Consider the following 12076-nt stretch of genomic DNA (forward strand, 5'->3'; position numbering starts at 1 on the left):
AACCCGTTTTTATTTTTATGGTGTATATTAAAGATTGATTGGCTATGAAGAAGTATTACCATATTTTGAGATCCTGAAAGATGGACACTTTTTACAAATTACAAAAGTCAGATTACCGGACCACCAATGTGCCAAAGTAGTTTAACGGGATATCATGTTGTGTTGACTAAAAAAGTCATTTGCCAGTCCTATTCCGGAAAGATTCGCCCGAACATCCGCATTGCAGATTTTGCGTCATTTTTGTTCTGCATGTCCATTAGCCTGACTGCCACAGCCATAATGTAGGACGTATTCCCAAAAAGGATAACATTCGGCGTCCTCGGAGAAATTTTCGATTTCCTGAAAGAGGTGGACGAGCCCTCCTGAAGGGGGGCATTGGAACTAGCCTACTTATCAACGATAGTTAAAACAATCAACAGTGAATGTCATTGATGATAAAAGTCGATTGTCGATACTCATATTTCACCAGATATCAACTATCGGGAATCATGTTGAAATCAGTGTTTGATTGACAGACACTTTAATTATCGAAAATAAACATTCGATACTTTCATATATATGTCATCCACATATTACGCGTGTCATATTTTATTTTATTATCATTCATACGTCATATTTGGGTTATAATAGTGCATGACTCGAACCGAGTCATATGACTCGAAACTAGGACGGCCAAGGCAGACATTTCGTTGCAATTTCGAAGAATAGTACAGTAGGGTAACCATCTTTTGGAATCGGGAACGGAGGACACTTTTTCAAAATCTTCAGACTTGGAATACTGGAGTAAAATCCGGAAAAAATGGTAAATTTCCCACGACATTGTGGTTGTTTGACTAAAAAAAAACACGAATTTCCTATTTAGCGTCATTTATGCCCATTTTCACTCAAATCTATATATCCACTATCTCTTTTTACTAGTCATAACCCTAATGGTAACCCTAAGTAAAGTCACCAAATCATTGGTCCTGACCCTATCAGTCCTGATACTTGGAAAATAGGGCCAGAAACTGTTGAGGCTTAGGAAAATTACGATATTATGAATGCGAGCCATCTACATCACTCGAGCAGAGTTGAAAAGAATGGATTGAACAGGATTGAACTCAAAACATAACAGCGAACAAAATGACTTGGACTAGGACTCGAGTCACAGCACTGTGACTCGGACTCAACCCTCTACGCACTGCCTTGGACTCGGACTTGACTCGGTGGTGAATTGGAAATGACTCATCGACCTAACTATAAAAGTGAGATTGACTCGTGACTGGGAATCTTGTGACTTGGTTACAACCTTGGATTAGTAGAAACACAGTTCTAGATATCCATCATCATCAGCATCATCATCATCATCATCATCATCATTGGTTTATTAGCAATTTTTATCAGTTCAATGACACCACAAACATACGATACAATGGAAAGATAGGAAGGTGTCGAAGCAACTTGGAGTGCTAAAAAAGTAAAAGAAGAGAGTATAGAAAAAAGCAAGCGACAAAAAATGAGGTGGCATGTCCCTGAGTTCTTATTGCAAATTAACATTCGACAAAATCTGACAAATCTCGAAATACATATATGCCGACTATGCATGTTTGCAAGATGTTTCCATGTTTGCAACGGTTTATTATGATTCATGTAGAATCAATTGTAGCCTACGTACTTTTAGATCGCTAATTCGGATTATTTTCCACAAAATGTTTTAAACTAGGTTCATATTCTATCTCGCAGCGACCATAACGTGTCAAATTCGAAGAAAGAGGCACTATACCATTTTTTCGAGTGAAAGCCCTTTGTAGCCTATTGAAGATGCTTTGAAGCTTTTTGGTCAAAATGATTAACTAAATATATTCATATTTGAGAGCTACAAAATTAAATCCTCAGAATATTTCTTCATCGTATCATATAAAGGATGATACTGTTTAGTGCTGTGACCCACAACCTCACATGAAGGTTACATAATATGGATTGCTTTGTTTGGAATATATTCATGTTCCAGTTAATAACTGGGGCCTGGGGGCAGTACTATTCAATGTGAGAAAAAGTCTCTATCAGTATCTCAGTTTATTTACTACAGTCAGAGAAAGCAAGAAATCAAAACCCAATACGCCCATACTTTGCCAGTCACAGAGGTGAATTCGGGATGTGAAGGCTACACCGGGCTACACCGGACTACACCGGGCTCCAACCAGATGCTATATGAGCCTCTACTCAATGGTTTTATATTAACAATCTTGATTTCATCCCGAATATAGCACGTACAATTATGAGCATTAAAGTCGAGTGAAGCCCCAACCCGAAAAGACCGACCGGACTTTCGAACTGTTACTCCTATTGTTTACTACCGTCCTTAAAATATGGGGGAGGGGTCGCCAGACCCAGGCCATTTTCGAAAAGGGCGCTCCAGGAAAAAAGGTCAAGAACCACTGATGTACATCAATAAACTCCAATTTTATGTATAGGCCTACATATCTACCTATAAATAATCAAATAAAATTGTATTAATTTTATCAGTTTTTATATCAACCACCTATTATAAATTCAAAATAATCAGTTGCAATAATGTTAATAATTTATCTTAAGACAAAATTGTTTCTTGTATGATTTTCGCTTATAAGCAATTTAGTGTAGTCGTTCGGAAGGTTCCAGCAATAGTCTGACTTAGGCCTTAATATGTTCATCTTGTCGGCCCTGATATCTTTCTGCTTTTGTTGTTTTGATGTCTTGGTGGAACCTCTCCTCTTACTCTTCACTTTATTCATCAAGATGATCAGGAAATATCAAGATGACTGAACAGCAGGTGAACGTTAATGCTCATGTTTCCTACAAGTTTTCCATATGCATAGATACCAATTTTCAGACCGACTGTTTGTAGTTGGTTGCTTTGTGATCTTTCACAACGTTTTTATCCTACATCTACACCCTTGGTGGAATTCCATGCCCTGGACTCTTTTCCTAGTATGGAATTAGAATCTTTTTCATTATAGTATTCCAATATCTGGGCTCCATCAAAAATACCAGCTTTACGCTTCTCGTTTGATAGGGATACTGTAAGTATGTCCAGATTGTCCACTTTGATGGCTCAGCAGGGATTTGTTCATTTACAAGTCAAAAGAGATATGGGACACATATATGAGTATTGTATAGTATAAGCTTTTCAAATTTGGTAGCGTTATAATCCTCTTTCATCTTGGAAGAATGACCAACTGGTACAGTAAAAATACATTTCCGTTGTGCAAAAGTGAAATGTTTAGGCTTGACAAAAAAGATCTCGAATCAGGTCATGTTCATTGTTCATATTGATGGAATAACTGAGGACGACATAAGGGTTATTTATGCAGTCAATTATCTTTCGGTTCGGTTTATTAGCAATGTTTATCAGTTCCATACACTACAAAAATTGTGATACAATGAAAAGATAGGAAGGTGAGGAAACGACATTGCGTGGTCTTTGAATTCAGATACGCCACATTTATATGCACACTTTGCGCAGTATAAAGGTATAACCGCTACTGATGGTAACTTCCTACCAAGTGAAATATTAAGGGGATAAATGAAGTAATTTGGACATTTTTAAGGGTATACGTATTTCCTAAACTAGAGTCAATCTGGTAGAACTGATGTGATACTCGTAATCAGCAACCTTGAAACCCCCGAAAAGACTCCTAGATGTTCTGCCAAAGATTTGTTTCGTTTTGTTTTGACCAGTGTTGTCTACATATATCGGACAGCATATATTGACTACACGCACAAGTGGTTGGTCGTTTATCCCTTGTGTTTTGATCTTCAACTACGTGAGTTGATACGAATTCAGAGCAGCGTGTGCTTCTGTTTTATACTTCATATTCGCGTCGCAGACAAAGCAATTATTAAAAGACACCTATTTGATGAGTCATGGATACGTCACGTATATCGCAGACAAACGAGAGCAGTCGTTGGACAATCTTGTTTGCGCACTTTCTTGCTAAAATATGGCGCTGCGCTGCTGCAGAAATTGGCATGGACTTGCCCGATCGTTTAGCACATCTGCTAAGAGTTGGCTTCGTTTAGTGCAGTATGAGCAATCCGGGAAAAGAAGGTAAGTTCCATGCATATATGTGGCAATCAATGCTATAAATTATAGCGAACGGTCTAGACTAGTGAATAGAAGAATTAATGAGAGAGAGAGTCTCCCATACAACTTTATCATATTGTCCAATATTCGACCTCCTGTGTTTTAATTCTGATTTCTTTCACCGCATGTAAAGGCTTGGGGTTGAAACTCGTGCAAATGGCGCGATTATCAACCTTCCTGAAGATTCCGGATTTCCCGACAACTCCGTCTCATTTTTCGGCGGTGGATCAGAGATGATTCGAAAGGCAACGAAGTATGCTTGTGAATATTTCCGATATAGTGCGCTAGTCAGCAGTCAGACAGTTCATGACATGACCATTCAACTATGCTCGCAGGTACATGCAGGGCGGCGTCGCTGAAATTCCGAGAAGTGAAGTTAAATTGCTAGCGCCTATAACTGAACCGCGCAAGGTAAGTTCTAGCAGCATACATTTGAGTTCTAGTAATAGGATTATCTAATTATAACGTTAAAAATTTCAGCGTAGAAAACTGAAGGTTTGAGATTCGGTAAAATTAAAATTTCATCGAGCGTGTGTATTTCGTCTGCGTATGTCTATGACCAGTCAACCGCGAAATTCTTCACATCCCACATGCCTCGCTCGTTACCAGAGATAAGCTTGGATTAGGATGTGAAAAAAAACGAATTTGTGAAATTTTGTTGGATTTGGATTGGATTAGGATTAGAGATTTTCTTTCTCAACGGATTAGGATTTGCATTGGATTCACCGATTTTCTAGGAGATTGATGTGTTGTGTGGGAAATGGCGACAACCTTTATTCAGATCAGTAAATAATGTATGGCCTCGGCCTGGTACACTACACTATGGTACACTCGATGCCAATGAAGACGAGAGGTGCATCCCTATGCTAAGTTATCTTAAATAAAGAGAATTGTTGCTTGTGAAAGAAAAATTTTCAATTCCTTCCTTGCATAAATAAGCGTTTTTTCTGAATTTCAAGTTAGAATCGGATTAGGATTGGACACGGATTTAAACATACAAAAGTTATGGATTAGGATTTGGATTAAGATCTGAAGCTTCGGATTTGGATTGGATTAGGACATAGAAATCCCCAATCCACTCATCTCTGCTCGCTACTTCCATCGCACCAAATTAACAAATGGAGCTCCCACTCAACAGAAATGTAGACACACGATAGTTCAATTCTACACTCTTTCAGAGGCTGGTAACGCTTATTGGCATAGTCGTTTCATTCGCGGTGTTTCAATTTTGCAGATTATCTGTGTTGGGATGAATTACCGAGATCATTGCAAAGAGACAAATACGCCAATACCAAAAGAGCCGTTAATTTTTAACAAGTTCCCAACAACGATCATTGGTACGGTATGGCATCTTATGTCAGAAATCTTCCTCGGTGTCTGTGGTTCCCAACCTTTATCGACTCATCGCCCCTTGTCAAGCTCGACACAAACGTTCTCCCCCCATAGTTACGGATCTGTAAAAGAGGACATATAAGCGGGACATTCATTCACCTAACTCTGATCGCTGGTGAATTGACGGAAAAGTATACCATTTTTCCGAGTATGTGCCCGAAAACCGTTTTCTCCGTCTACTTTCCGTAGCATTTGAGTCATATGCAGAATAAGCCGTCGTCTCGTGCATTTTGGCCGTGTTAATTTTCGCCCCCTGTTTCTCAAAATCGCCCACTGGGGGGCCATATCGTCCACGGTGGAAACCACGGCTTTATCTTAAATGGGTACTGCGCTCCATCATATGGTCTCAATTTAAAGATACTGGCGTAAAAAACACTAGAGAGGACTTTACCTATGACTGTTGCGATGCCGAATTCGTACCCGTTTATCAGTCATTTTACTTCACCCATCGAAAATTGTTCGCCGCTTAAAATTTCATAGGACTACCACGTCCCTGTTACATTCCATTTATGGTATATCTAAATCAGGGATATCTAGAAGTTATAGTTTATCTAGGAGTTTCAAGATATCCCTGATCTAAATTACAGGCGATAAAGAAAACATAATTCTTCCAAAGTTATCGGATACTGTGGACTGGGAAGTTGAACTCGCAATCGTGATCGGCAGCACGGGGAAGGACATACCAGTGAGATAATTTGAATGAGTCTGAATTCGGCCTATAGCTTCACAGGTTGTGACTGATTGTATAAGCCTTTTTCATTCAGGATACGACATGCCAATGTTTTTTCTTGACAATATGCGACTTCGATTTCCCCCAATCTCTTACCGACCGTATGTTACGTAGCCTACCTGTCAACGGTTAGTCGTTGAGTACACGATATTTTTGTTGCTCAAATTTCGGACACTCTTTACCGCCCACTAGCGAATTTCAAAATGAGGTATGAGCACATTGTCTGTCAATATGACGTCACATTAGCAAAGCTTTCCCTATCGACCAGAGGTGGTCACGATCTGTTTCAGGGGTATACGGTTGTGTGTTGTAACCACATATTTTCAGCTCCCTCCCGACCAAAAAATTGGCGATTTTGGGCCCACCATAGGGTAATCGATGCAACTTCTGGAGGGATATTGCTATATTATTGCTATATTGCTATGCATCTGATTTCTTTCTATATGCATCTGGTCGTTAAATTTTTTGAATGAATTCTGTCAATAATATTGGCTCTTTCATATATTACTGTAGTGTTAATCCTCTCTCCGCCCACATGATCAGAGTTAGTGGTCGAGCTGAGCTATATAAGCACCACACATCCGGTGGTTTCCTACCTTTTATGATCAGACTCCATTTCCAATTCGAACATGTTTCGTGGCCAAGCTCAAAATTTGATAAGCTGATTACTAAAAAAGGGTCAGGTCACCTTCGCCCAGACGTTACGTTCAATATCTTCGCGAACCTCAGAATAAAAGCAAAAGACCCACAGGTTTAAAACCACTATTTTCGAATAAAGCATTGAAACGGCCTTAACCGAATTTAGGAATATACCGTGGTCCTATAATTGCGATTACAATTAGACTTTTAAGTATATGAAAGTTATTTTATTTAGTTTCGATTGCAGTTTTTTGCGAGGGCGGTAGTCCCCATATTAAAATTAATATATGTGATACTAAATCGCGTGCAGCGGAAAGAAAAATTTCATGTGGCATAAATCTGCCCATAAATAATATTGTTTATGTTGATTTACGAAGAAATTATGAGCCTATATTTCAAGCCTTCAAAATTCCGGACATTTTGCATATTTTAGAATTTCCTCCACGACGCAGTTTGAACAGTGAAATTCCAGACATGTCCGGGAAATTCCGGACGTATGGCAACCCCTGGTATAGAACCGTATCGAATTTTCAATTTTAGAAAAAGCCTTAACATGTTTCCAGATCGAAAATGCTGCAAATCATATTGGCGGATACACGGTAGCCTTGGATGTAAGTGCACGTGACTGGTTTGGCACCATGAATGGAGGCCAGTGGCTGCTAGGCAAATCATTTGACACCTTTTGCCCGTTGGGACCAGCGATTGCAACCAAAGAGGAAATACCAGGTATGTCGGTGTTGCATAGTCAGGACGGTGGTGCTCTTATGCTATAAGTCGCAAATTGTTGCAGATCCCAACAATCTAAAAATTTCCTGTCGAGTCAACGGTGATGTGATGCAGGAAAGCTGCACCGATCAACTGATATTCCAGACAAACTACTGCGTCTCCTGGGCTTCGCAATTCTGCACTTTGGAGCCAGGAGACCTTATTCTCACTGGTACTCCACCAGGAGTAGGCGCCTGCAGAGAGCCCCCTATATTTCTGAAGGTACGACTAGTTTGTTAGCTCACACTAAATATGCTCCGTCAAAGTTTAAAAAAATCAATCCCAATTTCCTGCTTAAGTTTCTGCCCAGCCCACATCGCATGCATACACGAGGATAATATTTTTCTTGAGTTTTTTCCAAATCTATAACGGCGTGGACTTATTCACCAACCTTCGTCGATCTAAAGTTGATACCACTTTCGAGATTTGGTAAATGCGTGGATCTCGATCAACCGGTCGAACACAATAATCCCATCTTTTGGTTGATGAACCGTTCGTTGCATCAGGGATGTGGAGCATTTTGGAACGTGCGTTAGGCTAGCTATCAGACTGACTCCATCGCCTGGACGCTGCTACCTGACAAACTCAAATCAGAGCAATTCATCCTAATAAACTCGAGAAAGACATGATACATTATTTTATTCTTGTTTGTGTAAATCGTTTTGACATGATCATTGAATAACTCTCTGGTATGTCAATAAAGCCTGTGCGCAATGTGGATCCCTTTCTGAATAAAACCAATGCTACAGTTACTCAAAATGAGCAGTAACAATGTATTTGACATTGGTTAGGTATTTAACTTATAGACTGCGTCATGTCGTCTCGACAACTACCTATCTGTTTCGATTTGCATTGTCTTTTGAGCCCATGTTGTTTCGACGATGACAACTTGAATGGATTGTTGAATAACTTTCGTTCACTCCATCCAAACCAGGTTCTTCAAATTTGATGACATATATTTCGTTTTTGACAGCGCGGCGACGTGGTGACATGTGAAATTGAGAGAATTGGACGAATCGAGAATGCAGTCATCTAGTCAACAGTCGACATGCGATTGAATCGCATAAGTAGAGTGTTGATTCTAGTTTTGTAATATCATTACGACAATTCTTATTACTGATCATAACTTTTCAATCTTTATGGTAGCACAGCTATCAATGGTTACACTATGTAACAGCATTTTTGTTTGGCTTCTCTTTTGATGCCACTTTATGTTTTATGGGTCGCTATTACGTTCGGAAATCGAATTATTTTTTCGTATCATCGATACTTTCAGGTCATCACATTAGGCTACATGTTTTTATGCAGAATTAGTAACGAAAATACCTCGTTTCAAAAGTGGTTATGTGAATTAATTTAGACAAACTAAGAATCAAATAATGAGTCAGGTAGGTCCCCTATAAATCCAGCTTTCATACGATATGTTGCTTCCCAATGTTTGCGTGAACGAAATAGCGAAATAGATATTTGAAATGAATGTTACGCATGACGGATTTTGAAAACTAATCTGTTCTAAACCTACTTTAGATGCATGACCCTATTTGATTGGGAAAACGATTTTCAATTCAGCTTCAAGAGTGCCTTTTATTCTACAATTAGACACAATAAATCAATGATTCCCAAACGCGGCTCTCAGAGTCCCATGCGGCGTCAAGATGGCGTTCTTCCGGCTCTGATTGACCTCTAAATAAACCACAAAATATAATAGACGACAGTTGTTTGTTTCTATGAATAGTTTTAGTCAATTTCTGTATATGAATGCTAAAATGAGTGATATTAGGTATGTCAAAAGCCGTCCAAGGCCGCTTCTGAAAACCGGGAAAGAGAATTCTTACAGACTAGTTTCAAACGCATGGACGAATACCCGTCAGACAAGGATATATGTTGAGTTCTGCTGGTCCTAGACCTTAATATATCGTCTCTGTGAAGAGTAAATTTCGGCACAATTGTACTAACATCAATATAACGGCTCACAATCAAGTATAAATTGCAATGAAATCCAATATAAAAATTGCTAATAAACCAATGATGATGATGATGATGATGATGATATATTACACAGCGTATAATCCCCCGCAATCCTGTCCAATAAGTGTTGGAATGTATGAAGAAAGAGCTATCACATAACGACCTAATAGTATGTTTTAGTAATGATATGCATTGTCAGTTTATTTCAATGTATATCACTCGCCAATCTGCGTCTATCATTAATGCTAAAGTAACCGATGTGCAATCGAAAGAAGTCCATGTGCAATGTGCGTGCTTTTGAAATAGCTGGATCGTGAGATCCAGAGGTAGGCTATAGCTACCTCTAAATTTTCGTTTAAAGTCGCCTACCAGAGTATTTTCATGTGGCTCTGAAGTTTGAAATGCGGCTCCGACATACAAAAAGGCTGGGAACCGCTGCTATAAATGATTTTTAATAATGCTGTTTTATCATCGTTAATGTGGCAGGCAATGTCAAAGTAATTTAATTCCACGGTTCGGTGAGCACAAAATAGTCACTTTTAAAAATGCGATAACTTTGCGATCAGGGTTTTAAATTCCACGAACTCACATATACATGATGAAGTTTAAAACTGAGTGCAGTATTATAGTCTCATTTCCTGGAATTACCGTACCATGAATTTTTGTCGACTCTCCATACTCCCTTTTCTCGCGGCAATACGGAGCAGTCCAGTCGGTACCGCAGTTGAAAGCCACTGATATATACTGCATATATCACTCTTTGTGAGCACTCGGAGAAAGTCTCGAGTATCCAATGGCGCACCTCGCACGTTTTGTCTCGACCGATATAGGGATATAGCTATCTTTCTGTTTCAAAATCCAAATCGACAGACAACAATCTATCATCTCCTTCGAAAAGTACGTCAGTAACGAAGTACTTCTATACATTTTCGGAGTAGGCCCTATTCTCAAGTAGGTTTTGCCTACCCGAACTAATCACTCAAGTGCTACGTTTTGCGACTACCTGCCACTACTATATACTTGAACAGTTTTTCGGCACTTGCTTTTTACAGTTTAGAGTTTGTACAGTATAAATATGATTTACGGATGTTTCCACCAGGTTTACGAGTGGAATTATTATAAATTAGAGGGAAATTGCCCCGCTGTATCACGGTAAATATTTTCAACAAGTAGCCTACACCAATTTTGGGTGGCCTTAGTCACTTGAGTTAGTTCTGAAGAAATGCGGAAACTAGAAATCACCAAGTTTATTCATCACTTCCACTGCGGTCATTGCCCCGAATATTTCAATGAATTTTTACCTCGGAATCAAAAGCGCACTAGTAGGGTAGAGTGGGGCATCACGCCTACCCTAAGCGGGAAACGTTATAATATCCACCAAACTGGTCGAAACTGTTTGAATTTCGGGATTTGCGCGCGAGATACTGTCCTCACTCTGCCACGATCGTCTGGGAAGTCCTAGCATCAATAATCAAATGTAAAATTATCATTCATCTATGTCCATCAATTTGACGTTTTGCTACATAGGTCGAGAAAAACGCCTCCATTGGCTTTTTACCCGCGTTATACCCGACTAAATACCGCATGCAACCAGGGCCGTAACAGCACTTCGTCAGGCCCCCCCAAAACTTTTGTCTTGGGCCCCCCATATGGTTATAGACCGAACTTCTGGGGGGCTTCGCGTCTGGCTAAGCGAGAGATTGGCATTGGGACGCAACAATGCTGTCTGGCGAAACGAGAGAGTTACTCTCTCATTACTCTCTCGTTTCACCAGACAGCATTGCTGCGTCTCAATGCCAATCTCCATAACAATGAAAAATTCGAGGCTGATTGTGGGAGTTCCACGGCCACGAACGGAATAAAATTTATATTTTCGTAATCAGTGCAGAGTCAGCTTTCGATTGATACCCGTTTTACCAAATTTAATGCTCGGCAAGCCGGTAAAAAATGACCGTCAAATTGCCTGTAGCCAAATGGAAATTGTGACGTGAAACAATTTCACTGAGCCGTGAGATTTGCTTGTGTCGACACCATATAGGACACTATGGTTACACTATCTTGCTCGGTACCAGGTGGTTATTGTGTGAGTTCGCCTTGGGACTATGTGACTTACATCCAACTACGCGCGGGGAAATCATGAATAGGACCGGAAAACTCTCTGTGGCATCCGTTAGATATGACATTTTGCTTGGTTGTAAAAGGTAAGAATATGTGAAAAACTCATAAATTTTCATGAAACGTTACAAATCTTCATTCTGGCGTGGAAATCAATGTGACAGTTTCGTCTGACCCTTAGGCGATATTTGTGATACTGTGACGCATTCAACGCTTGCTTTGTTCTGTCATATTGATGGTGGGCGTCTTACCTCGCATGGGCGTTTTACCACACTCTACCCTTGGCCTACAACACACGCGTATCCACGTCGTCCAAATATCACATGATCGACCGAAAAGATCATCGCTCAATCAAATATGCC

The 12076-nt window shown here is 39.8% G+C and overlaps 1 protein-coding gene across 1 annotated transcript; it reads left to right on the top strand.

Annotated features, from left to right (window-relative positions):
* The first annotated feature begins 3897 nt into the window (after positions 1-3897).
* On the top strand, positions 3898-8811 carry LOC145446490 (oxaloacetate tautomerase fahd2, mitochondrial-like). Its single transcript, XM_080324795.1, has 8 exons — positions 3898-4069; positions 4239-4358; positions 4441-4516; positions 5340-5442; positions 6085-6182; positions 7430-7592; positions 7657-7853; positions 8605-8811. Exons 1-8 carry the CDS (start codon positions 3963-3965, stop codon positions 8665-8667), a joined length of 927 nt encoding a protein of 308 aa, XP_080180921.1. The 5' UTR covers positions 3898-3962; the 3' UTR covers positions 8668-8811.
* The last annotated feature ends 3265 nt before the right edge of the window (positions 8812-12076 follow it).

The sequence above is a fragment of the Botryllus schlosseri genome, chromosome 9 (assembly GCF_051294905.1).
Source record: "Botryllus schlosseri isolate E-star chromosome 9, Bs_hap1, whole genome shotgun sequence".
Classification (NCBI taxonomy): Eukaryota; Metazoa; Chordata; class Ascidiacea; order Stolidobranchia; family Styelidae; genus Botryllus; species Botryllus schlosseri.

What these genes read in the sequence shown, in the direction of transcription:
- LOC145446490 (XM_080324795.1), top strand. Translation starts at nt 3,963, where the DNA reads ATGGCGCTGCGCTGCTGCAGAAATTGGCATGGACTTGCCCGATCGTTT. An exon ending in ATGATTCGAAAGGCAACGAA is followed by an intron (nt 4,359 to 4,440) that starts GTATGCTTGTGA and finishes CTATGCTCGCAG; the next exon opens with GTACATGCAGGGCGGCGTCG. An exon ending in CTATAACTGAACCGCGCAAG is followed by an intron (nt 4,517 to 5,339) that starts GTAAGTTCTAGC and finishes TCAATTTTGCAG; the next exon opens with ATTATCTGTGTTGGGATGAA.